This window comes from Camelus bactrianus, chromosome 18 (assembly GCF_048773025.1).
Source record: "Camelus bactrianus isolate YW-2024 breed Bactrian camel chromosome 18, ASM4877302v1, whole genome shotgun sequence".
NCBI classification, from domain to species: Eukaryota; Metazoa; Chordata; class Mammalia; order Artiodactyla; family Camelidae; genus Camelus; species Camelus bactrianus.
This window is the reverse complement of record NC_133556.1, coordinates 635,949-663,197: the sequence shown is the minus strand read 5'-3', so window position 1 is coordinate 663,197 and position 27,249 is coordinate 635,949. Positions and strand designations below refer to the sequence as shown.

The following is a 27,249-nucleotide window of genomic DNA, read 5'->3' as shown; positions in this document are numbered from 1 at the left end:
GCTTGCTTGAAGTGAGGCTCCCTCTGCTGAAAGGAGGTGTGAGACCCACCCACCTGCCTTCCTGGGGCATTCCCCTTGCGAGGGGGCGGGGTGGGGGGGTGGGCACAAGAGGGCTTTCTCGGAGGCTGCGGGCAGTCCTGGAGGGAGGCAGCCACGCTGACAAGGAGCTCCCAGACCTCGGTCTGGGTGGCCGCCCCTGGAACCTCGGGCCAATCCTGTGCCTGCAGAGCACAGGTGTCCCCCGCCAAGCTGGGGGCGGCTCTGAGGAGCCCACGGTGGGCTGGGCACTGCCCTCACCCACCCTCATGGAACTCACCATGACAGGTGGGCCCCGGACAGGACCTGAATGTTACAGCGACCCCAGACCCCGGCTGACAAGGCTCAAACACAGCTCTGCAAAGAATGCCGCCAGCCTGCTCATCGAAACCCACGCTCCCGAGCCAACTTCAGTGCTCCTTAAAGTTCTCAGCAAGAAACTCAGGGCCTGCGTCTAGCAGTCAGTGACGGTCCGTGAAGAAGCGGCCTTCCCACATGGCCCCAGGCTTGGCCCAGGTGGGCGGGGACACGCCAGGCCCTCCTCTGGGCGTGCTGCACAGAGGCCACAGGAAGGTTTTATGAACGTGCGAGTAAACAAGTCGTAGAAGGGGGTTCTCTGTAAAAAGCATTGAGTGTTTTAATGGCGTATTACAGAAGCCACCTGACTGTTAAGGTCCAAATCGCTTTCCTTCCAAATAAGGAATGTGAATACATCAGTACTGAGAAGTACTCAGTACTGAGAACACTAGAAAGCTGTGTTTTTGTTCTTCAGGTTGCAGATTAACATTAAAATATTCACTACAATAGAAGCTATCGCAACACCTGAGTGTCGCTCAGCACTAGAGAGAAGCGAGCTTCCAAGCTGCACCTTAGTGTGTGGCCTCAGCCCGCCTGACCAGGCTCCGCTCTGTGATTCTAGTACGTGGCCTGGAGACGGCAGACCTGTGGAGACAGCGAGAGGCCCGGCGGGCGCCCGGGAGGGTCAGGGTCAAGCAGCAGGCGGAGGGCTGGTGGTTTTAGGGCAGCGAAACTCTCCCATTTGATTGGACAGTGAAGGACGCACGCCGTTGTACCTCTGTCCAAACCACAGGATGGGCGGCACCCAGGGTGGACCCTGATCTACACCGAGGACTTGGGCGACAGTGGCGTGTCCACGTACTCATGGGCTGTCGCACCCCCCTGAGAGGGTGGCTGTGCGTGTTTCGGGGCAGGAGGCAAACAGGCAATTTCCTAATTTTGCTGAGTCTGAAAACTGCTCTAAAAAAGTAAGGTCTTAGCTGCTTTTTTTTTTTTTTTTAACTATTAAAGGTGTAGGCTTTATGCAGCCAGAGGGATGCCATTCCTTTGCACGTCTCCCTGCTCTAGGCAACCAAGAGAACCTCAACATAGAGCTGACGACAAAGATGGGATGAGACTGATCACCGTGCTCTGCGCCCTGATGTTTCACTTTCTGCAGGTAACGTCAAACGGAACAGCTGGGACTTTGGAAACCACTTTTCACTGATCAACCCGGGACGGCCACCCCCTGTCCACCGGTCATGGGGACCAGACCTCAGACCTCCAGGGTTGGTACCTTTGAAGACAGAACAAGCCTTCGCGCTTGGAAACGTCTGCACTGCCCCCACTTTCTGGCGTGCTGTAAGTTAGCCAGCCTGGCCATTTAGGGCCAGAGTATAGTGTGGCCATCAAGTTACCTAAGTAACGTCTCTATTTTCAGGGTTCCCTCTTTGCCCTTCAGCTGGCGCGAGGGAAAGGTGCCGGCTGGCAGACGAGTTAGAACCTCCCGCTTGGGTCAGGTGTGTTGCCAGCACCTGCCCCCTCCAGCCTCATTCCATCAGGTGTGAGTGTTGGTTTGGGCTGAGCTGTCTCGCTTTTGCAGAAACTGAGTTGACCATCAAGCTGGTTTCTAAGCGCCTCCCAGACAGACCGTCATCCCTGCTGACTCTGAGCAAGCCGCTCTGAGTCTCGGCAGAGCCAGGAAGAGGCCCTCACTGGCCTGTGTGGCTTGTGTTGGGAGGTAGGGGCTCCGACTTAACTCCCCACTCTATTCAGGGAGAAGTTGTTGCCGGCCTCTCTCCTCCGGCACCTTTGGGCGAGCCGCTCCAGGAGGCTCAGCAGGGCCTGCCTGCATGGCCGGTGGAGGAGGAGGGTGGCCAGGGCAATTGCACAGCTCTCCCCAAACAGGGCCAGCTCCGCCAGGTTCATGAGCAGCTCATCCCGGGGGGCACCGATGTCCCTCCGCAGCTTCAGCCGGGCCCGCTGGACAAGTGCGGTGTTGTAGAGGAGGCGGCAGGCGAATGAGGCCAGGGTGACGGCCAGAACCACCCAGCAGTGAGCTGAGCCCTCGTCACCCTGGGGCGGAGCCGCCCAGCCAGCCCGCCGGATGCCAAGCAGGGTGAGGAGCACAAGCTTCAGGACGAGGGCCAGCCCGAGGCCCAGGCTGACCTTCACGATCTCGTACTCGGGCCAGGCGGTCAGCGGGTCCACCTGGCACAGAGTGGGTTCGTAAAGCTCCCCGGACATGCCCAGGAGGGCCACCACCCCCAGGGAGCTGCAGATGGCACAGCCCCCGATGGCGGCCAGGCTGGCTGCGGGCCTCTGGGCCCCTTGGGGGGCCGCGCGCAGGCAGGACGGGCGCTGCAGCAGGAACGCGGAGAGCATGGCCACCTGCACGTACTGCGCATTGAAGTAGCAGATGTTGAACACGAGGGAGAGAACGGCACAGCCCAGGTGGGTCGTGGCCAGGTAGTCCGGCCGGCCAATCGCTGTGAGCGAGAGCAGTGTCACCAGCAGACCAGTGGCGGTGAGGTCCGCCAGGCAGGCATCCAGGCCCTGCAGCCTGGCGCGGCCCCGGACAAAGGTGGTCAAGTTGAAGAGCCCGGCCGCCAGGCTTAGCGGGAGGAACAGTGCCATGTAGACAAGCGTGCACCTGGACACGACGCTCTGCGTGGCTATGACCTCTTCCACAGCCATGGAGACGCGGCTTGGGTACCGGATCCAGGACATGTTGTGGGCGCTCATCTCGGCCGGGTCCCACCTGGAACAGAAGCAGCGGGGGACATGGGCCTAGCGTCAGGCTGCCCTCTGGGTTAGGGACAGTCTGGGACCTCGTTAAAGATATTTCTGGGTCTTGCCCCCTTTCCCGCAGAGGGTGGGGGTGTGGGGCGTGGTGTTAACAGCCATCTTCCCTGCGGGGTGGATCCTGGGGAGACTCCTCACACCACCCCTCTAGCACCCCCTCCCCCCATTGCTGACAAACCGCTTTCCCCGTCCCACCCCTAGAGCAGGTGTGTGCCAGGCCCCTGTCTCCCAAACAGGGTTCCGTGGGGGGTGTCCAGGCAGGAGGGCTAGGGCTTCCGTTTTGAGCCCATTGTCCTGCTTTCCACACCCAGGCCCCTGCCCTCCAGGGGAGCCGCTAGTGCCCACACTGCAGGTGTCACCAGCTCTGGCCCACTTGTGGGGACTCTGCTCAGAGCTGGAGCCCAGGAGCGAGGGCTCAGCCCTCCTGGCCCGGCCTTGCCACGGGAAAAATCTCGTTTCTGTGTACATGTCCCCCCCTCCTTAGATTTCAGCCAAACAGCAGGCGAGGCTGGGAGACCACACTGCTGTTTTTTCAAAGGCATTGCAAGCAGGAAAAACTGGGGACAGACCTAATGAAACGCTGAAAGGCGGGCGTGGCTTCCCCTGCCGGGGATGGGCCCCCAGCCTACGGCGGGTGTGCCAAGGCTCGTCCTCACTCTGCGCCAGGCCGGCTCCATTGCACGGTGACCATGGGTAGCGGGCGGGGGTCTGTGCAGACGTGGGTCCGCTGTGGCTCCTCTGGCTGGCTGTCTCAGCACACGTGTGTGTGGCAGGCTCGTGTGCCACATGAACACTGACTAACCTGTGTCTGCTGCGACACGGCTGCTTGCTTGCTTTCCTGGAGAGCCGTGCCCGTGCGCACCCTGCTCTCGTCCCGCCAGCCTGTGGGGGTGGCGGGGCCCGTGTGTCACAGGGAGTCATGACGTCTTCCACCTGCCGGGGCTCAGGGGTCAGTGACTCCCTGAATGACTTCAGACCTAGGACTGGTGGCCAGACCGAGAGAAAGTGAGTTGGAGTGTTTCTTTAATGAAGGCCAATTGGAAAGAAGATGCTGTGAACCATTGACCCTGGTGCTGGAAACAGCCTCAGGCTGGCCAGCATTTCAGGCCTTCTGGAGCAAACGCCCTTGTCCTTGCTGGTGGCATTTGGGGCATTCTTTATCAGGGGCCACCCAGTTGTGGGTGTGACCTGATGTGCTGGCGGGCCCCATGCCCCATGTCGCCCAGCCAGCCGGAGGGAGGGCGCGAGTCCAAGCTGGGCCCGGGGTGCGTCCCGGACTCTGCCGACCGGAAGCCCTCGCCTGCTCCTCGCCGAGTTGAGTGCTTCTCTCCAGGCCAGGCCTGCCTTGGGGCGAAAGGGGCTCCAGCTTCACAGGGTCGTCCTCCCCCACGGTGTGAGCTGTCTGGTGGGAGGCCGTGGACTTGGGGGTCCTCAGAGGAGAGAGTAGACAGGCTCCCAGGAGTTGGGGCCATGGTGGACAAACTGTCCCCACGCATGGGGTGTCCCCCACGTGCACAGGTCGGAGCACCTTCTGTGTGAAGGTTTGCTCAGACCTTGGTTTTCCGCACGAAGCAGGTACACGTGTGATACCACTTTCCAGCTGAGGTGAGAGTCATGGAGCGACTTCCAGACCTGCTCCTAGACCGTGGGGCCAGGGGCCTGGACATCCAGCCCCACAAGCCCCACTGCACGCAGGGCACCCCAGAACCCCGGTGCCTGTCCTGGTGGTCCGCTTTCTACCCCCGTGGATGTCCAGGGCGTGTGAGGCACCTGTTCTTGGCACCCACTGTGATGCTGCCCTGGCGGAGGGCTGGCCTCTCACCCCTGAGCAGGACTTGCTGTGTGGATGACCCCTCCGTTTGAGTAACGCTGGGGTTTTGACTCTATGAATAAAGCTGCTTTTTAGAATTTGAATGTAGTTTTCACTTGAGCACTTTCTTTTCTTGGGTGAGCACGCGGAGCAGGTCTGCCAGTCCTCAGGGTAAGTGTTTAACTTCACATGAAACTGCTTGCATTTTCCCGCACGGCCATCTGTCCTGCCTTCCAGCCGAGAGCTCTGATGCCTGCGCTGCTCCAGCAGAAATGGAGGTTCTTACCTGAGGCTCAGGGTTTCCTGGGAGGACAGGCCTCCATCTTGTTCTGGTGCCAGTTTCAGGCCAAGGACCAGGGCTTCTGGGGCCCTTCCTCAACTACACAAAAGGGCTGCCAAGGTCCAGCCTCCAGATCCCCTGGGGACTCCCAGGGCCAGAGCCTCAAGAACATTGTGTTCTCTGCTGCAGCTCCTTAAATAGTTTTCAGAGTGGCTCTAGGAAGCGGGTTCTGCCTCACCGGAGTTAGAAGGGCCGGTCCCCGTGGCCCCAGGGGTCCACAGTGGGTGTGGGTGGTCCTCGCAGCCCCTCCCAGCCCCGGCGTCCAGGCCTGGCTGCGTCCCGCCGTCTCGTGGTGGCCGCCCTCCCCTGCACTCGGTGCTGTCTGGTCAGACCTGTATTGTTTTGAGCGAGCTCCAGGTCCAGCGGGGCCACTCGCTCCATTTCGCGTTTCCCCGCTTCCGCACAGATGCGTCGTTGCAGTAATTACCGTAGTGCCACTGACACCCCCCGCCCGCCCCGCACCCGCACGTTTAACAGCACGTGTGCACTGTCTTGATGGGGGTGCGGGCAGGCCATGCTGCCCTCCTGTGCCAGCCGGGGGACCGTGTCTGACAGCGGCGTCCTAGAGTGTTTGCTTCAGGTTGTGGTCTCACCTGAGGGGCCCAGCCTTGGTCACTGTGGTCAGTGCCTCCCGGCAGGGCCACCACATCATCCCTGGCCCTCCTAGCACCACCTCGAGTCCCGCCTGGCTCTGCTGCTGGGAACTCCTCCGCCCTGCGGTCACCACTCGGGCCTCTCCCGAGCTGACAGGGCAGCCAACGGGAGGCCCCAGGCCTTAAATCAAGGTCCATGCGGACTGGGTGAGCCACCACCCAGGCCCAGCCCGACCCGAGTTGCTAAAGGCCTGGCTGCGAGGGGGCGCCCAGGGCCTCACTTCCTGGCCTGTGACAGCAGGCGCACGGACAGGCTGTTACCGCCCAGCAGCTTCGTGATGAGGTGAGCCTGGCACGTGGGGCGTGGGTCAGCTCCCTCCTGCCCTCCTCACACTGAGTGCCCGTCCCCGGCACACGGAGCAGCCCCCCCGCTGCTGGGAAGGGGCCTCCCTATGCAGGGCTCATGCCCAGTCCTCTGCGTGGAAGGAAAACCCAGCACCCAGTCAGCGCTGGCTGCTTTCTGACAGCTTCCTCCCTCGTCTACAGGACACAGAGCTGTGGCCTCTGCTCGCCTGCCCTCAGAGACAAGGATAAGAAGTCTGCTCAGTCACTTCAGATTGTTTTCTTTGCCATTGGGACCCACTTCGAGCAGAGACAGACTTTCGTTTTCACAGAAGCTGGCTCCAGTCTATTGGCTCACTCTGAATGCTGAGAGCCAGGGGTCGGAAAGCAGACAGGCGACCAGAAGGGAGGGGGGTGGTGGCTCACCTGCGGGGGTACCCAGCTCCCGCTCCTCCGAGGCTGCACCGTCCAGCACCGTCTTCCCGCCCCTGGGCTCACCCTGCCTTCCGGGCTCTGTGCTTACTGGAAGGAAAACAGGAATTCACTCTTAAGTCATTCAAACCACACGCTGCATTTTAAGCAGACTTGGTTTGGCCACGTGACCCAGAAAAATCCAAATTGACCTAGAAGGGAGCTGGCTTCAAGTTGCAGACAGAAAAAGTAGTGTGTGTGCCTGGTCCAGTGGTTTCCTGCACACTCTACACGCTGGCTTGTCCACAGGACAGCCCCTCCCAGAAAGCTGGCAACGTCTGCAGCTTAAAACGGGACCTGAAGCCCCACGCACAGCACAGGGGACTGTGCTCGCCACCTGTCTGGCCTTCCCCTCAGGGTGCCCAGGGTCTCCCTCTGCCCTGCGACAGCCTGTGGACGCCAGGTAATGGGGGTCCTGAACGTGGAGCCCGGGACCCCTCCCTGCCGCCCTGCGGGCCTGGCCTGGCCCAGATGGGCGCTGTTTCAGGGGGCAGGGGAGGGGGCTGTTCCAAAGCACCCTTCCTGCGTGGGGTCCTCCTCACCCCACCTCCCCGAGTGGGCTGGGCAGCTGGCAAGTAAGCGTTTTGGAGGGAGTAACCAAGGACAGGGTAAACCAACCCCCAACAGTGGGGAGTTGGGAGGGGGCCGGGGGGCCCCCAAACTCTGAGGGTCTTCCTGTGCAGCACCCAGCTTGTCTGGGGTCCCTGACAACATTCATGTCCCGAGTGAGCACCGTGGAAAGCCCACGGAGGCCCCAAGGCGGTGAAGGACGCCCCCAGGGCCTCAGGTGGGCTTTGCTGGGGACCCTGGTGTTTGAACGTCTCTTACAGCTGTGCTGCCCACGCGGTTCTGTGTCGTGTGATGATGAGACCGGGGACCCCGTTCCCAGAGCCCCGGGTCCAAGCACGGCTTTGGAGCGTGCTTGCAGGGGTAAGCCTCGCAGACGTTTGAGGACCACTGGGTGTGGGGAGGCGGGGGAGGCGCGCAGCGCTTGGTGAGGAGCTGGGCCTCTGCCTGTGTCTCCTCCGGCTTTCGGGCGACGAGGTGCCGTGTTGTGAGACCCCGTGGCCACCCGCCCGCCACTGGCATCCCAAGCCTGCGAGCCCAGGGAAGGACCCAGTCCTGACAGCGTGCGTGGGCTGCGCGGGAGGAGAGCTGGCGAGCGGTCGCTTGTCGCCAGAGCCCCGTGCCGGACCCTGAGCCGCCGAGCGCAGACCAGGAAAGGCTCACGGGCCCCTCCCCCGGTCATTTCAGAGCGGGCTCCTCCGCCGCCTCCTCAGATGGGCCAACAGCCATTCAGAAAGCCCTCCCTCTGCCCGTTTTGCTTCCCCTCCATGGCACACCCCACGCCTGCCGTGGCCCCGCGTTCTTTCCAAACTTCAAATCAACCAAAAAGTGAAAGTAGTTTTGTACCTCGTATGACAAGATATGTATGCATCATAAAGGGTTTTTTTGTGTGTGTGTGCAATTGATTATTGAAGAGACCTGCCCACCCTGTCAGGTAAGTTTACCGTTGAGTTTGAGGCACGAAGAGGAAGAGGGTTTCCGTTCACCAGCAGTGAGCCTTAGCGGCGGCCGTGAGTTTAAGAAAAATGAAGGGAAAGTCGTGCACCTTTTTTGTTCCATGAGCATGTCAGCGCTTTGCCTTTGGCTACAGCTGTGGCTGTCTTGCCATTTCCAGACATGGGAGACGAGGTGGCTGTTGTAGTTGCTGATCCTGTGAGAATGTGAAACTGGGTAACATGTGAAATGCAGGAAAAAAAAAAAAAAAAAGGCGCGCTGGGTCTGAGCCAGGTCCCGCAGCTCTGGGCCTTGCTCGGCACTGGAAGCTGGTGGCCGTGGGCCTCCACCCTGTGCCTCCTGTCGGGAGCGGGCGACGGAGCTGCTCGCGGTTGTGAGGCCCCTCGAAGTGGCGGAGCAGGCGCTGCATGGGGAGGACCCGGTCCCCTGGCCGCTGCCGTTCCCCAGGAGGAAGGACAGGCCCCCAGGAGGAGCGGCCCCGCATTGCACTTTGGGGGCTGGCCTGCCTTCCACGCCTGCGAGCTCAGCCCCTGGGGTTTTTCCATCCAAGAGGCCTGACTTAGCAAAGCTGGCTTCCCTGTGAACCCTTCCAGCCTTGCGGGGAAGTTTCTGAGCGCCTGGAAGAGCCACAGGCCCATCTCCCCGGAACCTCCAGTCTCCCACAGGGGTCGGGAGGCCCTGGGGCAAGTCTCTGGTTCCGGGGGCAGCAGCCGCCCCCTGCAGGATGGTGGTGACGGCGCCCGTGTTCAGAGCAGCTGTTTAAGCAGTAAATGAGCTGACGGCTCCGAGCGTGAGGACAGAAGGTCAGGGGCTTTTCGGTGGACAAGGTGACCTCCCGCCCATAGAAGGCCTGCCCTTGTCCGTTCCCGGGGCCTGCCTGGAGCCCCTCGGTGCACCGTCCGTTTACTGCTGGGGCTCATTCTGTGAGCGCCAGGCCATCCACCCGCCCCATCGGGCGCTGATGTTTTCTGACCTGCGTCCCACTTGGGTCGTCTGTGTCCGAGGCCACCTGCTCTGCTGGGTTTGGGGTTTGGGGGCAGGAAGACAGGGCTCCCCCTCCTGGCCTGCAGCGTCCGCCCTCCCCCACACACAGCGGCCCAGCCGCCTCGGTGCATGTGCGGGAGCAGGTGAAGTCACCAGCCGGGAGGCGGGAGCAGGGGGTGCTCTGTGCACCTGACCCCTGGAGTGTCTCACCCCCCTCCCACCCACGAAGCCCAGGACACCTGACCCTGCCGCCTCCCGACCCGTCAGCCTGGGGGGTGGGCCGTCCGACCAGTGTTGGTCGTCATGTCAGTCACACCCCAGATCACCGCCCACTGCCTTGCTTCTCTGTGTGTCCCCAGCCTCATGCTGAGGAGGCCAGGAGACTGGTGACAGCTGGATCGAGGGGAGTGGCCCCCCCTCCCACCGCCCCTTTCCCGGGACGCACTGTCCTTCTGGTGAGCCCAGCGGTCAGGCTTCCTGTTCAGACCCACAGACAGGGCAGGGGAGCGGACGCCAGGGCGGGGGTGGTGCTGTCGTTTCCTGTCTTGACGCCAAGACGCCTCTGCGTGTTGAAGAGCCGCTTTATTCAGAGTGTATGTTTTATACCACGTCACTCACCTGTTTTAAGGTACAGTTCAGTGTTGCTTAGGAAACTCACAGGCTTGGGCAGCCATCACCACAAGGCACTTTAAGGACATCCTGAAGGGGGCGGGTGCCAGGACCCCAGGGCAGCACCATGGAGACTGGCGGTTTTCCCGAGCATTATTCACAGTCTTGGGACCGTGACGCGCCTGTAGAAGTTTCCTCGTCTGATCGTGAGACCCGAGGGGCGTTGGGGACTCCAGTGGCAGGTGGCTGCGGGTTCCTGAGGGGCTGGTTATGTGACAGCGGTTCCTGTACAGTCCTCCAAGGCCTGTACCTGTTCGGGGGCCCCGATTGTATGACCACCCAGTTCAGAAAGTCAGAGGACATTTAGCCAAACCTAAGGCGGCGGCAGAGGCCTGCCTGAGGCTGGGAGGGCGGAAGAAGTGTGGGCCGCAGGGGCAGGGCCTCCCAGTTGTGCCGGGAATGAGGACTGCGGTGCAGGGGCTCCTAGGGATGAGGGGCTCGAGGTTTGGAGGGCAAAGGCCTTGCATGGGTCTGCAAGTCTCCTCGGCCACATCAGCTGTGGGGCCTGTCTGTTTGGGGCTCCCCACCTCTCCGGGCAGGGGGTCCCGGGCTCTCCAGGCCCCGCCGGCCTGAGCGCGCAGGCGCACGGTGGCCGCTGGAGGGAGCCCCGCGTGCGCCTGCTCCCGAGGCGGGGCGGCCCCGCTGAGTCGCCCGTTATCCTGCTTAGAGCCTAGACGCGCACAGCCGCTTGTCCGCCAGCGTCTTATTTCACAGGGTCAGTGACAGCAGTGGCAGGCGGTTTCGAAGCAGCCCTGCCCCCTTGCCTAGGAAACAGCTAAGCCGTCCACACACCGGGAGGAAGTGCCCAGTTCTAAGTGGCCACTGCAGGTGGCCGCTGTGCAGGCAGCCCCGACTGAGAGGGAAGCTCCCCCTGGCTGCTCCCTGTTCCACCCCACGCGGCCTCCGTTCTGCACAGTGCCCGAGCCTTGGCCTGGAAATGTGCGGCCCCAAGTGAGCACCGGGGTGTCGGCTCTGCCCCAGCGGGGCTGGGGCCCCAGACTCCTCCCACCCTGCGCCGTAGTGTCTCCCAGACTCGTGCCGTAAGGAGCCCGAGGTGCTGCGCGGAAGGCTCCCTGGTTAAGTAAGGCAGGGAAGGGCTGTGGACGCCCCTCCTCGGGGGTGACCTGGATGAGGAGCCCTGCCCCTCCGGCCGCCGCTCGCCAGCCCTCTCCTGCTCCCCTGGGCCTCAGCCCCCACCCCGCACCCCGTGACCTGTGCTGGGAGGGGCTGCGGCCTCACCACTCAGGACCCTCGGCCGGCGCCCCCCCGGGCTTCGGCTCACCCGCATCCCTGAGTCCTGCAGAACTCAGTCACATCCACTCGCCAGCCAAGGCCGAGCTGGGTCCTGGGCTGGGCCCTGCGCTTTGCACTCCGTTCTCTGAAAAGGGAAGCCCTCCCCTCACGTCTTAGGGGGGCAGGGTGCTGGGCCTGGCGTGCAGTGCTAGAACCTCGTGGACGTGACCCTCCCCACCTCCCTCCCTTGAGCGCCAGCCTCCGCACGGCTCGGCCCGAGGCTGGTTCCTGACGCACGGGGCGTCTCATCACCCAAAAGCCAGTGTTAATTCACTTGTCCTAGAGGGTCCTCTCCGCTCGCCCGCCTGCCCTTCGCAGGTCAGCTCTGTGATCGCGTCTCTTCCGCCAATGGCTGAGTCCTTCTGTGCCTGGAGGTCGCTCAGGCCACGTCTGTTTCCCATGGCAGCTCGGGCGCCCCCCTCCTCGAGGTGCCCTCGTGTGGAGCAGGGACCCTCGTGGGGTCCACGCAGGGAGGCCTGGTGAGAAACGCGACCATTGCTCAGGCGTGTCAGCACCTCCAGGGGCTGATGCTCGGCCTCCTGCTCCCCCGTCTCCAGGGGGGCAGGGGCACAGACAGGCTCAGAACCCCCCCAGTCACACAGCAGGTGGCAGCTGTACCCCGAGCCAGGCAAGGGGTTTCTCTTCGAAACTGGGACACGTAATCAGCCCCTCAGTTCCCAGAGCCGTGATGCTCCACGTCCTCTGGGGATGAGGGCGCAGTTTCTGGGCGCCCCCTACTCTCTGGCCAACACAGGCACATTCTCCTCCTGGGACTTAATCCCATGCTCGAACAAAGCCACATGCACATCGGGGCTGCTGCAGGCGGAAGGTCTGGGGGTCTGTGAGGGCGGGTCCGCCCGCCAAGGCATTGGCCTGTCCTCGGAGGGAGGGAGGGAGTCGAGGGGTCACCTCCCGGCGTCCAGAACAGCCTGGAATCAGTTCAGTCCTGGGCCGAGCACCTGAAGAGGACGCAGGGTCGGAGGAGCCCAGGGAGGAGGAGGGGGCTTGGGCGGGCTCTCCAGCCGGGCAGGCCTGGGTTTCTCCTCGGCCCTGGCTCTCCACACATCAGCCGGGTCACCTGGGGGTGCTGGCGCTGTCCATTCCACATCTGCTCGTGGCAGGGAGACCAAGGGTTTGAGCACACTTGGTGCTGAGTGTGTCTGGTTTAAGTGCTGGATGAGCAGGGGGCTCGCGTGGTTGGCCGTGTCTTTGGGTCTGTAAAGGGCCAGCCAGCACAGGGAAGGGGGTCGTTCCGAGGCAGACACAGCACCACCAGTGGGGTTTCCAGGGGGCGGGTCTGGCTCCAGGTGGTGGAGACCAGGGGGCTGGGACCCCATGGCTGAAGACAGTGGCCTCAGGCAGGCCTCCAGAGGGCCCCCGGCCTGGCGAGGAGCAGGCTCCCAGGGAGGTTACATCACAGGTCCAGCTCCCAGTGGGGTCGGGGTGGTGCTGCGGCAGGTGTGCCGGTAACTGGGTGACACGGGGGCTCCTCTTCTGGTCTCCACTTCTGTTTGCATTAAGTGGTTCCTTGGAGAATAACCTCACCTATGTTGACAGGCACCTGCGGTTTGGGTCTGAGCCCTGGGCTCTGTCCCCGAAGCGGGGTCTGCTCAGGGAGGGAGGCTGAGGAGGGGGACATGAACGCAAGCTGCTCAGACCCGCCTTCCATGCGCACGCTCCGCACAGTCTGGCGGAGTGCTTGCCATGCAGGGCTGGATGGCCGGGACCACGGACACCCTCGGCCCTGTCCTCCCCGGAGCCCTGAGTGTGGCCAGGCACTGTCCATCCTCTTGGAGGGTCATGTGCCCGTGACAGACTCTGACACAGCTGCAGCGACGAAGGGGCCTGGGGCTCAGGGGAGGGGGGCAGGGGGGACTCCACGTGTGACGAGCTGGCCCAGCCCAGGATCCGCCCACTGGCGTGGCTCCTGCGTGGCTGCTGCTGGAAGTGCCCGCCGTCCGGGGACCCCGCCGTCCAGCCCATTGACATTTGGGGCCAGCTGTACCGAGTGCAGGGGTCCCCCAGAGAAGTAGCCAAGATGCTGGGGTTTAAGTCACGAGGGGAGGGGCCTTCTTGTGGTACTTTCTGTGCCGGTTTCTGGTACACGTCACACACCCTGCAGATCACACGTGATGGTTCAGAGATCCGACAGTGAGGCTCAGACGACTTCCTGGCCTTCCAGTGCGGGTTTTTCTTCAGTGTCTCCCTCAGATGCGTGTGTAGGACTGCAGGCCACCTGGGCAGATGTAACGGATTAGAAATAAGAAAGCCCCCAAAAATCCTGACGGACTTTAAATTCAAGAACTTGACTTGTAATTTAACCTCTTGATGATTTACTCCTGTTGGTCCTTTGTCGGGAGGTTCTTATAAAGGAACAAATGTTTGACTTCTTGATGTGTCTGCCAAGTTAGCAGATCCAGGATCCTACAGTGACATTTGTAGCCTTCGTGAAGGAAACTCAAGGTTAAAGGCACCTTTTGGGATCTTAAATAACGAAGTGTAGTGAAGTAGGTGAGCTTTTGTTTATCAATAAAAATAAGAGCATTGATATTAGAATTATAGTGAAGTGTCAATAGCAAAACTAAGGACCTTGGGACCGTACTGAAAAGCTTGTATTCTGGTATCTTGCAAACACATTTGAAGAAATACAGGATTGTTCAAATGAAAAAAAATAGGGCTGAGTTCACAGTCCACCTCAGCTCTCTACAAAGAGCTCCTCAGTCTCTTCTGAACAGCCCAAGATCCGTCCACGGCTGAAGTGCTGGCTGTGGGGCATACCAGAGTGGCCGGGAAAGGATGGAGGCGAATGCCACACAAGAACGTTGGGCAACAAAAACACTCAAGAAAAAAAATAAAAACAGAATGGGCAGACGTGGACGGAGAGGAGGTTCTGTGCAGGGGAGCTTGAACCTCCCACGGTGCGGGGTTCTGCACCGGGGACCCCGATCCAGCGGCAGGAAGTGCCGTCCACGGGGCCTGCTGCCCCCAGAGGTGGACACTGCGACGGGGGAGGAACAGAAACATGTGGCTGCCTAGGCGGGACCCCACCCCACCCCTGGAGGCCCCAGAGACCAGCCAGCTTGTAACCAAGGCCACTGAAACGGAAAAGGAAAAAAAAAGTGATTTGAGGCCCCTTCAGCTCTTTGGGCAAGATAGGCTGGGCTGGGGGCCAGGGACCAAGGGCCCAGGTGGACCCCACCCCAGGCACTCTCCGTACTGGAGCGGAGACTGGAAAGGATGAAGAGGGGGAGGGTCTTTTATTTTAAACCTGAGGCGCCTTCCCCTAGTGACAGTGCTGTGCCAGGGACCCTGCAGGGTGGCCCTGTCACCCCCTTAGCCAACTCCAGGGCATCCGAGGGGAGTCACAGGCGCGGACCGGCCCTGGTGTGGCTCCTCCAAGACAGACGGCCCTTGGGGCAGGTCTGAGTGGGGGCGGTCAGGCCTGAGACTGTCGGGGCTGACGAGTCGTGCCCCCAGCCGCTCTGGGGACCCGGAGCGGCAGAGAGGTGGCTGTGCCCTTGAGCACAAGGAGCCCTTCACCGACCGGCACGACGCAGAAACCTCTTCAGGGTCTGCGCCCCGCGTGGGCTGCGAGGGGCCAGCCTGGCGCCTGGTGTGTTTCTGGGATTCTGAGCCTGCAGCCTCTGCAGAAAAGTAACTGACCCTCCCGGGAGGCCAGGCCCCAGTAGAAGCCTCAGAAATGGGGCTGCACTCATCCCCGGCCGATGGGTCAGAATGCACGAGTTTTCAGGTTGTCGGAGGTACAGGTGCTGCGGGAACTGCGATCACGGAGGGGGTGGGGGGCGCGGGAGCCCCGGGGCGCGGGATGGGGGTGAGGAAGGGGCGGGAGGGGAGGGGCGCGGGGGCGGGGGCGGGGCCGGGGCCGGGGCCGGGGGCAGGGTCACCGCTCGGCTCTTCCCTCGGAAACCCGCCGCCTGCAGGCTCAGGGCAGGGCTTGCTGCCAAAGGAGTCTGCTGTGAACTTGAGAAAACTTTGTTTTTAGAGCCTTCAGGGGTTTCAGAACTGAGGATTAGAAGGTCGTGGGCCGTAATTTCATCAACACTTGGGGTGGAGGAAGCGTCTCTTCGGTGTTTTTAAAGGAGGGAGCGGTGTGGGCGGGACCCCTATGCTGGGCTGGGACCGTGGGAGGAAGGGCTGCGTGTTCCCGCACCGCACCTGTGCGCACCTGGCTGGTGCCAAAGCAGCTGCATCCAGTCCAGGAGCGTCCTCGTGTCCCCGAGCGCAGAGCAACCGAGACTTGGCGGCTGCACACCGGTCTCCGTCGGTTCTTATCACCCGTGGGCCCCGTCTACAGACCCTCTGTCCTAAGGGCGGGCCCTTCCAGCTTTGGCGTCAGGTTAAAACCCTGGCAGACCCATACTCAGCGCCCTGGGAGGTGCTCTGAGGGCGCACCTGGGGGTAGTAGGGGCCGGGCACCGCCTCACGCTTCCCTATCTGACCCTCCCCTTACCACTACCTCTGCGGGGCCCACCGGCTCCAGCCCCCCCCACCCCCAGGTGTGCGTGTATTGTTTTCTTCATTTTAATACCTTGTGATTTTCCCACCAGACGTCAATTTTCATAAACAAGGATAAGAGGGAGGAATCAAATATTTGAACAATACAAAGTATAAATACTGGCTTTAGGTTTTCATCACTTCATTGGAAAGCCCTGTGTAAGGCTGAGGGCGAGCAGGTTGTCGAGGGCGCCGACCCGAGCCGTGTGTGTCAGGAGGATAACACACCCCCAGGAGCAGCAGGGCGTCCTGGACACTGCTCACCCCCACCCAAGTGCCGTGGCCTTCTGTGGGAAAACAGAAAATTTCAAGGAACACGCCCCCTGCTGTTCTTGGTTCTCTCTCAGCGCGTCTCCTGGGGGTCTCCTGAGACGGGTGGTGCGCTCCCCGCGCCGAGTCTCCAGCTGTGCGCAGTCCTCGGACAGGCCGTCTACGCCATCGCCTCCTGCGGCCCTGCCTGGTCCAGGGCGCAGCCCTGCTGCCCACGGTGCACCTTCTTCAGCAGCCGCCGGAGCTTGCCGGGGAAGTTTCTGTTGATGTAGCGGTAAAGCAGCGGCACCACCGAGCTGCTGGCGAAGGCCAGGGACCGCGACAGGTCCTTGGCGAAGCGCAGCATCCACAGGTGGTGCCCATCCAGGGGCTTGCCCCGCGCAGCCAGGATCGTGTGCCCCAGGAGGGTCAGGTAGTGAGGCGTCCAAAGCCCAAACTGCACACACACAGTGGCCACCAGGAGCCTGTGCACCGAGGGGTCCAGCCACCCCGCGTCCTGGTCAAGCGGTGTGTCTGCCTTCCGGACTCGTGAGAGGAGCGCGAGTGCATAGAGCACAGCCAGGCCGGGCACCAGGTACCCGGTGAGCACCAGGATGGCGTCGGCGGCCTCAGTGTCCTGCATCCTGGCGCATTCCGCGAGCCTAGCTGCCACGTGGCCGCAGATGTAGAAGAGCAGGGAGGAGAAGCTGGTGAGCAGCGCCCCGCCCCAGACGAAGCCGCACACGTGCCTGCTGTTGTAGACGCTGGACATGTAGGTGCGCGGCAGGGCCCGCTCAATGTAGCAGTCCAGGCTGAGCAGGGCAGTGGAGTACAGGGTCACCAGCGAGGACACATTGAATAGCACGAGCAGCGTGATGTGGACCGCGCTGCCCAGGTCCCACAGGGCCCACCCGGAGGCGCCGGGGCCCAGCAGGTGCGCGGGCGCCAGGGCGCTGAGGACCAGGCCCGCCACGGCCATGTTGGCGAAGTAGACGTCAGGCATGGTCATGCTGCCCTGGTCCTGCAGGTTGACCGCAAGCAGCAGCGCGTTGTAGCCCAGGCCCACCGGGACACCGACCACCAGGTGGAGCAGGGACAGGGCGGACAGGGCCCGCTGGACGTGCGGGCACAGGAGCTGGTCCTCACCCCCGCCCGTGCCGTTGAGAGGGCCGCAGCTCCACATGGCGGGCTGTGGGGAGAGCGCAGAGTGAGTGCCTTCCCTCCAGCCCGCCGCTGTGGCCTCACCCAGCTCTCAGGGTGTCCATGGGCCCTGGGGTCTGCCCCAGACGTTCCCCCCCATTCTCATTTCAAAGCCCCTCCATGGGTAGAGGGCGCGGGAGCTGCAGCCTGAGGAGGGTCCCGCCCCATCCACGTGACCTCACGCTCCTGAGCATCTCCTGTCCTAGCCTGGCTTTCAGGGCCTCCGCTTCCCCTGCCTCACTCTGTGCCCCACAACTGGTGCCAAGAAGGAGCCCGGCAGCTGAGCCACCCCTGGCCTCCCCGTCTGTCTGCAGCCAGGCAGTGTGTGCGCGTGTGGGTGGGAGCCTCACAACATCCCCCTCACCCCCTGCCCAGCCCCTCCCTCTCTGCTCACAGCCAGTTTCGGGCAGTAACGGTTGAGTCTGAAAGGGCTGGCACACGGGGTGGATGGCCCCACCCGCTGGTGGCAAGAAGGCAGGTCCTCTGCTGCCCCTGCCCGTCCCTGGGGTCCAGATCCATCCAGGTGGACCACAGGTTCAGCCTGGAGGAAGCCTACTGTGCAGGTGTCTGCAGGAACTAGGAACCGTTGGCCCTCTGCGGTAGAGGGGCGCACACGCAGCTGAGGTGGAGGAGGGAGCAGAGCGGCTACAAGGGGTTGCCTGCCCTGGGCAAAGAATGGCTTGATTCTTGGGAAAGCGTCACACGGAGTAAATCTGCTCAGAATTTTCCTTCATGGGCCCACGTGCTTGTGCAGCGGCTCACTGGGCCCAAGAGGGCTGTGAGTGTCTGAGCTGTCGGCTGCGCTGGGCTTTAGGTTGAAAACCTGCCTGAGTTTTTGTTCACGGGCAGATCACAGCCACAGAACTTACACGCTCTGCTTCACGAGCTACTAGTAGCTCTTACGTGTCAACCACCAGTCACGTGCTGGGCTTCAAGTGCTGGGCGTGAGCTCAGAGGTCCCACTTTTCCTCCACTTGCGGTCATTCTCTTGCACAGTGCAGACAAAGCAGAGCAGAGGCTGCACCCACTGGCACCCCGAGAACTGCAGAGCAGCACTGGGTCTGGCAGGAGAGCACGGTCACGTCGGGAAGTGTCCACCGGCCCAGGTGGCAGGGCAGCTGGTGTTCTGGGGACAGTGGTGGGGGCTCCTGCCCTGTCCAGGGACTGGGAGACTCCTGCAGGATGCTCCTACCTGTCATCCTGCACCTTTGACCCCAGAGACACTCCTGAGCCCCAAGCCTGCCCCAAGGCCGCAGAGACCAGCCCTGCCTCTCCCCATCTTGTTTCCCAGTGGTTGTTACCCCACTTCTCTTCCACACTCTGGTTTTGCAAGTGCAGGAATCTGGGAACAAGACTCCTCCCCCGGCCCCAGCTGTCCGGGGAGGGGGCCTGAGGACAATGGCTTGGCTGCCACCCTCCACATGGTCTGAGCTGGGCTGTCTTTCAAGTCACCAGGTTCTCTGTTCACTTCCTTCCCGAGAAAGAGGAACTTGGACTTCAGCCAGTGCAAAGACCAGAATTCCAGGAAGGGCCCTCTGCGTTTCTGTCCCTCTCAGAGGCAGGAGAGAAGGGACAAGGTGGCCCCTGCCTCGTGGGGCTGTCCTCAGGGCTGGATGCTCCACGTTCTGCAGTTCTCATTCTGAAGGCGGCCATGCTCTCCCCAAATGGCAGCGTTAACAGTCCATCCTCTGGCGACCCTATCACCTGCTGCATCCCCTCAGCTCAAGGGGTCAGGGTCAGCAAGGACCCCAATGGCCTCTCCTCCAGGCTGGCCCTGTCACCACACCCCGTCCCTGGGTCCCTCATTATACCTCCCAGGCAGAGCTGCCCACCCCTGCCTCACTGCACTGCTCACTGGGCTCTTCTGGGCCCCTCTAGGCCCTGCATCGCCCTCTTCCATGCTCCCTCTCCCCCCACCGCCCCCCTCTGGGCTGCCTGACCTGCCTACCCCCCATCTGCCTCCTGCCTCTGCCAGGCTGGCCTCCAGACTCTCACTGGCTGGTCTGGCCACCTTCCTCCCACTCTCGTCCCCACCTCCCACCCTCCCCACCCTTCCCTGTGCTGCTCTCAGCACCAGCACCCATAGAAGGCGCCTGCGCCAGTCCCTACCTCCTGTCCTGCCTCTCCCACAGGACTGCACCCCAGGGTTCCTCCGTTGACCCCCACTCCTGCCACCCAGCTATCTCAGCCAAACCCAGTTCTGTCCCTGAACCTCTCCCTTCTGCCCATTCAGGGTCCTAGCCTCCCCCCCTCCCCCAAGATGGCTTCTGCGAGCGACAGCCCCTCCCTTCCCTCACTGCACAGGGACCGGGACCACACCAAGGTGCACACCCAGCCACTGGGGTGCACACGACCCGCTCACTCTCGGGACCCTGGCCTCCGCAGTGATGTGCTGTGCGTGGCCTCTCTGAGCCAGGACTGCCACCTGCCTCGGTCCACAGAGCAGGGGCATGCCGAGCGCAGGCAGGTCCACAGCGATGGCACGGCAGGACTGCTGGGCCCCGGTCTGGCTTGGCCAGGGAGGGGCTGCAGGGGGCCTGCCCACTGTGAGGCTGGAGCCTGGAGGTGGCTCTGTGGGCTGGGCCCTGGCACATGCCAGGGGTTGTCTAAGGTGGTCTGGTGGTCACTGGGTCCTGCTATCCTATAAGGAAAGCAACGTGATGTGAAGGGGACTCGCACCCCCGTCTTTCTGAGGGTTTTGTTTTGTTTTCTGATTCTGCTGGTGGAACAGCTGTCTCAGCACTGTGAGCACAGGTGGCTCCCCAGTGCCCGCTCCCCTCCGGCTCCCCGCTGGTCCCAGGGGGCAGAGAGGTCTTCACAGCTCCAGGGCAGGGTGCTCCCGGGCTGGGGGCCAGCAGCAGATAGGAGAGAGGAGGGCCAACAGGCCAGCCTGGCGGAGCGGAGACTGACTCAGTGCAGGCCGGCTCTGGGCCCCAGGCCAGGTCCCCGAAGTACCGCTCACCTGAGGCTCACAAGCAGGGGTCAGCGCCCCGCCCAGGGAGCCCTCAGCCACCCCAGAACATTGCCCTTGATGCTTCAGTGCCTGCCCAGGGTCTCTTTCCCTCCAAGTTTAGCCATGTGTGCATCACAGAGAGGGCAACCTTGGGGCGGGGGGCGGAGCTCAAAGACCACACTTAATACAGAAAACGTGAGAGGACCGGGAAGTCAGGCTAGCATCCCGATGCCCAGGCTGGCCTGCACGTGGCTTGGAGGGGCTGCTGTCCAGTGAGTGTAGGGGTGACGCTCTCAGCTCGCTGCTCACACAGCTCATGGGGTGCTGGGGCTGCGGGAAGGAAGCTTTTATGGGAACGAAGCTGAGGTCACCACTCCTGCAACACAGAGGGTCATCTCTCGGACCCAGTGGCCTCTCCTCTAGAGGAAAGCTAGGCGAGGCACTCAAGGCCAGGGGTTCGTGGTCGGAAAGGCTCCGTCCACCGGCGGCGCTGAGGGCTGTGGCCCTGCCATGCAGCATCTCTGCAGGCTGCTGGTGGACCTCGGGCTTGCCCACGTGGACAACACAGTGATTTGACAGAGCAGCCGCCTCTGACAGGGTGGGCAGGGCGAGGCCAGTACGCATGGAGGTGGCGGTTTTGTCTCTGAGGGTCCACGGGAGGCCCAGGGAAGGGAGCCCTTTTGGGGCATCCTGTCTCATCGAAGCTTCTAAGGACTAGCTGTTTCCAGAGCCCTCTCTTCCGAATCCTACACTTGAGTGACATTCGTCATAAATGTCGTTAAAGTATTTTCTTCCAAGATCTCTCTCAGCTCCAGTAGTTACCTTCCAAGGAGATGCTCTCCCAGACCTGCCAACGTCCAGCCCTGGGAAGGCCTGGCCACCCCCCGGCCACACTGTGCGAGCCCCTCGGGGGGGTGGGGGTGGCTCCCTCCAGCTGTGCTGGGCGGGGGCTCCCTGGCAGGGCTGTCAGCTGGACTCGAGGCACTGAGGAGCAGCTGCTCCGGGCTCAGGCAGGAAGAAGCTGGAGACGCTGAGGCTGCCGAGTCCAAGGCGGCCCCTGACGTGAGTGCAGGACTGGGTGGCCCTGGCCTGAGCTCCCCTGGGCAGTGCTCCTTGCTGGCTCGGAAATCGTGGAAGATGGTTCCTTGCTTTGCGCCCTGAGCAAGTCCTTCCAGGACATCTGATTTCTTCCTCTTCGGTGCTTGCCGCTGGGCCAGAAGCCCCCCAGCAGCCGGCCCTGAGGCCTGAGTTGGGGCCGGACCCATGCTGACGGGTGAGGCAGCACAGCACACTGGGCAGAAAGGGCCTTGCGGGACGTGGGCCGGGAGTGAGGCTGGAGGGGGAAGCGGGCCACAGAGAGGATGAGCTGACAGACCATGCCTCTGCCTAGTACCGAGGAGTCCTGAAACCCGGGAGTGGCCGGGGTGTCCCCAGTGGGGCAGCAGCTCTCCCCTATTATGGGCCGGGGGCCCAGGCAATGGAGTGGAACAGATGGGGACAGCGTCACCCTCCCCCTCCCAGCAGCGCCCCACCTGGGAACACCTGGGCCCAGGAGCGGGAATCCAGGCCCTCCTGCAACCAGGGCTCCCATCCTGGGTTTCTGCACCTTGAGAAAGCAGCTCAGGCGCGCCCCCTGGCCTGACTCATCCCACTCCGCACGAGGGACCTGCAGGTGCCCGGGAGAACGCTGGTGACAGTGTGAAGTGCAGAGGGCCCTGGGACCAGGGCTTCACACGGTTGGGTCGGGCTCGGGGCTCCCCGGGCCCCCTGCTCCCAGCTGCGTGGCTGTGGTTGGGCGGGGACTGAGTAGCTCTGTCCGCCAGCTCAGGGAAGCCCTTGAGGCTGTTGGGAGAATGCACGAAACACAGGGCGAGCCCTGGTGACCCCCTGGGGCTGGGGCAGCACAGACCTCCTCCCTCCTCCTGGATTCTCTTCTGTGCAGAGGAAGCCATCCTGTGAACTCTCATTCGGAATCTTTGTCAACTGACACATGGAGAGAGGAAACTGGGAGGGAGGACGGAGGACCAGAGCAAGGTCACAACCAAGTGTGAGTTCTCATGGGACTCAGGTCCCCGTGGGGCCGCAAGGGCTCTACCAGCCTCCGTCCCCTGACCCACTCCAGGGCCACGTGCTCCACCCCAAGGGGCCGGCTCTCTCCACCCAGCTGCAGGACAGACTCTGAGGCCCCTCTCCCCAGCGAGGCCCCCGCCTGCGCGCGCCCCACGGTCCCCACTCTTTCACTGCTGCCAAGGCCTGCCTTCCAGCCAGGCCAGCTGCTGGAAGCGCTCTGAGGCCAGACGTCAGTGTCCTTCTTCCTAGGCCCCTTGAAAAAAGAGCCCAGAACGGTAGAAGCCAACCCTTCAAAAGTGACTGTTTGCAGGCAACTAAAAAGCTTGCTCAATTTCAAGGCTGAAGGACTCAGTGCTCTCCATGGAAACAGGATGTCACAAACGGGTCAGAGCAGCAGCCTGGGCGGGGGTGGCATGGCGCGTGGTGGCAGGGGACTCCTGCATGTGCATGTGTGTGCACATGCACAGAGCTGGCAGAAATGGAAGGCCAGGTCACCTCCTGGGAGGGGGGCTGCGCTAGTTCTGCCCTCCCCCTTCCCCCGTTCCCACCTGCTGCCGGCTCCCGGAAGTGGGGCCTTCTTGATGTGTGCGAGGCCTGGCTGGCTCCTTTGAGGGTGGGGGGTGGGGGAGAGAGATGCAGGAGATGGTGTCGAGGCTTTTCTTCCCACTGCGTAGAGGGCAGAGCAGAGCCCAGGAGGCCTCTTGTCGCGAGGACAGTCGTGTCCCCTTTGACGCTTCAGAGGCCCAGGCAGTGCTTCCTGGTTGGGCAGACAGTTCGGCCTGGCCAACTGTCCTCTAGACCTGCTGTGCACCGCGCCTGGACTTCAGATGAACGTTCTGGAGCCATCAAAATGCTTTGAAAATGACTCCTGAATGTTTATTTCCTTTTGTAATAATGGGCAGAGGCTTTAGCTACAATTAACATCCAGCTGGCTGGAGCCAGACGCTCCGGAAAGGCTGGGGTTTTCGTAGGTTTTCGGTGTGGAGAGCTTGCGCACACTGATTCCTATCACAGACGCTGGGCCTTCCTGGGCTGCGACAAGAAACAGTTCATCATATAGATGGGTGGTTTTGATTTCTGTAGCCTTTTGCTTTTTACGGTTCTAAACTGCAGAGTAGTGAGAGTGAAAACCCAGCCTGGCTCAGATGCACAGACTAAGCTGCCTCCCAACCTGCATGGATGAGAAGCAAGGGCTGTGGGGAAGCAGGCCGGCTGGCCGCTGGCTGGGCCAGCAGGGCGCCTGCCCCGGCCCCAGGCTTCCTTTCCCTGGAGGAGGATGGGACACATGTTCTCTTGTTTCCGGAGCACTAGGTACTTGGCTTTTTTGTTCCCTGACTTGGTTTGAGGCTACTGCTCCTCCCAGGTACCCTGGGCCGGGAAGAAGAGGAACAAAGAGAAATTCAAGGGCCAGGCTGAGAACGGCTCCAGGCTCCATTTCAGGCTCCAGGCAGGCCTGGCACTCTTCTGACTCCCCCAGCTCACCCAGCTTTTGACTGGTGTGCTGTTGTTACCTGGGGGAAGTGCTCAGAGCCCCAGATCTTATCACCACCTGTGGTTCTGTCCAAGGGAGGAACCAGCCGTTTATTTTTACTTGTTACATTTGGTCTAAGAGTAACAGTTGCTTCCTTGGTTCTAATTAAAACTAGGAAACTTACTCCAGGGTGCGTCCTGCCCTCTTGCCAGCATGTGTGGGAGGAAAGGGACCCAGGGCGATTTGCTGAGGAAGCATGGGACACCCGGCCCATTTCACCCTGTCCCTCTGCTGCTTGAAGGGTGTTCTGTTTGCAGGTCCTGGGGGACCGAACTCTGTTCCTTGGCAGGATCACATATTGGCCTCTCAAATTAGAGAGGAAATTAGCTTTTACTCTCCAGACTGAGTCCCCCCTGCTCTTTGATGCCTGAGTAGTGTTTAGGGGTCCTGGGCCTGTGAGACCTTGTGGACAGATGCAGCCTGGTGCTGCCCAGTCGTGCAGGTGGCTTTATCCTTAGAGAGCTGAGCAGCAGCGGTGAGGGGAAAGCTGGACGCTTTGACACCACAGCCCCACCCCCGAGACACAGCCCTGGTGTGTGACCGGGTCAGGAAAGGCCAGGTGGCAGGCTGTTTTCTCAGGAATCCAGATGACACCCTAGGGCCTGGGAGGTGGATGCAGCTTCCCCAAGGAGCTCCGTCCTCTCCCCGCCCCAGAACACAGCCCCGACCAGTCACACACGCGTGTTTCCTGGCAGGGGTCTTTGCAGTTAAGTCACTTTTTCACTGCGTAACAGATACAACCAGTTCCACATCGAACCTCACCCCCAACCCCGCTCCGTCAGGTGGAGGTCTGTGCCTTTCTCCCCGAGTCCCGGGGACCCCCCAGTCAACACTGTACGCCTCCTTCCTCAGGAGGTTTCCATACCCACCAGGGAGGCAGCACAGCAGTGGCCATGGGCAGGGCCCCGGCCAGATGCCCCTTGCGTATGTGGCCCTGGGGCAGGAGCACCCCTGCTCCAGCCCCAGCTTCCTGTCCATGACTTAGCAGGGCGAGCACTCCCCAGATAGAAGCCGCGGCTTTTCAAAGCCTATTATCTCTAGAGGCCTTCTGCGTTTAGGAAGATACTAGAGGTTCTGGTTCGGAGAGCTGGACCTACAGCACTTCCTTAAGGAGCTCTGCAGCCATACCCTTGCCGCGGTCATGACTAGTGCCTCTTGTCACCCAGAGGTGCCCTGGCTAGCACCTAGGCACAATGCTCCCCGTTAACACGTGAGCAGCCTGGGACCCTGGTCAGGCCATCTTACACTCCCATATCTGCCGAGGCCTGTAAAGCAAGCTTCTGGCCACTGTTACTGAACGCTAGCCCCTGCTAGAAGTGCCCTGCTGGCTCCTTAAGATAAGGAGCTGGTTATGTACAGGTGGAGGAGCTGCCACGGGAGTGCACGTCCAGCAATGAGGGGAGATCAGAGGACAAGTGCAGCTCTGGGCCGTCTATCAGATACAGACTTACCTCGGTCTGCGCGCTACAAAGACTGGTCAGATCACTGCACTCTGACCAGCGGCCAGCTTAGAGAACCGCACTGACATGTTCACGTCCTTAACCCGGTGTTGGGTTTCTTGCTGCCGGTAGGATAGGTGTTCAGAGCCTGGGGAGCACCACTGCCTTAGGTTTTGAAGGCTTTCCATGCCCAGGGGAGTTTATATTCTCATCAAGTGCCCAAGACCATTAACGATACTTGATATCTCCACTTAGAGATTGTTCCAGAACTTACCAAAATTTTACAATCAATTTTCACCAAAAAGGGACGAAAGCTATAACCATGGCGACCCAGGAGGGCGCAGTCAGTCCCCCGGAGGACATGTGCGGAACCTCCTAGGCGGCGAGCAGGTCTCAGCTGCCGCTGGACAGGTGAATGACCGCAGGGCAGCGGCCCCGGCTGCGCTGCGCTGGGCTCGGCGCTGCTGGAGGGCAGCCACGGATGGGGACAGCGCCCCCACCCGCAAGGGGACAGCGCCAGGGCGGGGCCGAGGGACCCGAGAGTCCGAGCGGAGCACTGGCCGCGCGGGGCCGCCGCGTCCCCGGGCTGTCCCCCGTGCAGGCCGAGACCCGAATGTGGCCGACCGCCCCCGACCCCGCGTTCGGCGCCCACTCACCGGCTTGCTGGGCCGCTGGCCACGCAGTCGCCGCCGGGCGGGCAGCTACGGGCTCCGAGGAGGCGGCGGGACTCACGGCGCGCACGCCGCGCGGGCCTGTGTACACACGTGACCGCGCCTGCCCGCTGGCCACGCCCTCCAGGCCACGCCCCCGCGAGCTCGCCGGGCTTGGCCGCGCCCCGGTGAGCCCCGCCCCTGGGCCTGGGTTCCTGGCGCTCAGACCCAGTGGCCTGGCCGGGGTCGGATGGGCCGCGCAGGGTGGCCGGGTGGCCAGAACGCGCTCTAAGCTGCAGGGGACAGACGCCCCCTCCCTCCGAAGGTTGTAATGGGTCCTGCCGGGTGCACCTGCGCCTCTTCCCTGAAGTGTGCTCGCTGGTTCCAAACTCACCGTTTACTTCCTGGCTTTAGGAATTTCTTTGTAAACTGAACTGGCCGCAGGAAAACCATTTAAAGAGACAGTGCCTTGTTCGTAGTGGATTAATTCTGTACCTGCTTCTATGGTTAGGTGTTGGGGAAGCTAAGAGTGAGGTCACCTGCTCTCTGATCCCTGTGCTGTGGCAGGACTCCTGGCAGCACGTTCTGGCTCAGTTTCTCAGAACATTTCTTTGTGAAATCCAAGTATGCAGGTTGTGGCATTCATCCAGATTTGCTGTGTGACCAGGGGCTGAAGGGAACAGCCACCAAGACTGGCCCTGAGCGTTGTGGTCCTGCCGGCCAGGCCCAGGGCTCCACCTTGGGCCATCCTGCTTGACAGGACAGCTTCCTGACCATGGATCGAGAGGGAAGTCGGGGGTCAGCTGGGGGACAACACTCCCTCTGGTTGAAGGGCAGGGCCAGATCTCACTCTCTGTCAAGGCCACTTGTAGACCCCTGGCGCCCCTACCCCTGCCCTGTCATCATGACAGTAACTTGCTCCTCACCCCAGCACTGGGCTTTTGTGACAGTGGGTGTCCGACAGCGGGGCAGGACTGGCCACTGCCAGCCAGTGCCGACGCCCAGCTTAGCCTGTGCCGCTCCTGCTCTGGGCCCAGAGCAGCCTTTCAAGGGATATACTCCCAGTTTTTTTTAATAGACTTTATTTTTTAGAGCAGTTTTAGGCTCACAGCAGAGTTGAGCATAAAATACAGAGTACACTCCCACATTTCATCAAATTTGAGACTCCATTTGTGCTCCGTAGATCATCACTTCATGGACCACTACAAGAAAGCAGTCTGCCGGTTAAGTTATCACACGGTCGGCTACAGAGAGCACCCTGATTTCAGAGATGCTGAAATGGGGAGATGTGCCTTACCACCCAGAAAACGCAGTATTCTCCTCACGTTCAATTGTATGGAGACTCAGGAACTTCAAGCAGTTTGCTCAAGGTCTCACACAGCAGAGAGTGGCACCAGAATTGGCACCTAGGTAGTCTTCAACTTCTAACCTAGGGCTGGGGATTTGGGGTCATCCCAGCAGTCTTAAAAAGTGTTGTTACCTCCTTTTTTATGAAAGGCCCT

General features: G+C 61.7%; 2 protein-coding genes across 10 annotated transcripts in view; one reads left to right on the top strand and one right to left on the bottom strand.

Annotated features, from left to right (window-relative positions):
- The window catches only part of CHLSN (cholesin), a 93,342-nt gene that overhangs the window by 40,660 nt on the left and 25,433 nt on the right, over window positions 1–27,249 (top strand). Inside the window, exon 1 of one of the 9 annotated variants that reach the window (XM_074345493.1) lies at window positions 22,033–22,104. The exons of the other annotated variants lie outside the window; for them this stretch is intronic. Within the exon in view, the coding sequence (XP_074201594.1) occupies window positions 22,048–22,104 (57 nt within the window). The 5' untranslated portion in view covers window positions 22,033–22,047. Of the gene's footprint in view, window positions 1–22,032; window positions 22,105–27,249 lie in introns of those variants that run through there. 9 annotated transcript variants of the gene reach the window in all.
- On the bottom strand, window positions 15,774–25,908 carry GPR146 (G protein-coupled receptor 146). The gene is made up of 2 exons (XM_074345485.1): window positions 25,754–25,908; window positions 15,774–17,093 (listed from the first exon to the last, which is right to left on the bottom strand). Exon 2 carries the CDS (start codon window positions 17,085–17,087, stop codon window positions 16,086–16,088), a length of 1,002 nt encoding a protein of 333 aa, XP_074201586.1. The 5' UTR covers window positions 17,088–17,093; window positions 25,754–25,908; the 3' UTR covers window positions 15,774–16,085.

Excerpts from the sequence above, each read along its gene's own strand:
- GPR146 (XM_074345485.1), bottom strand. The coding sequence starts at position 17,087 with ATGTGGAGCTGCGGCCCTCTCAACGGCACGGGCGGGGGTGAGGACCAG.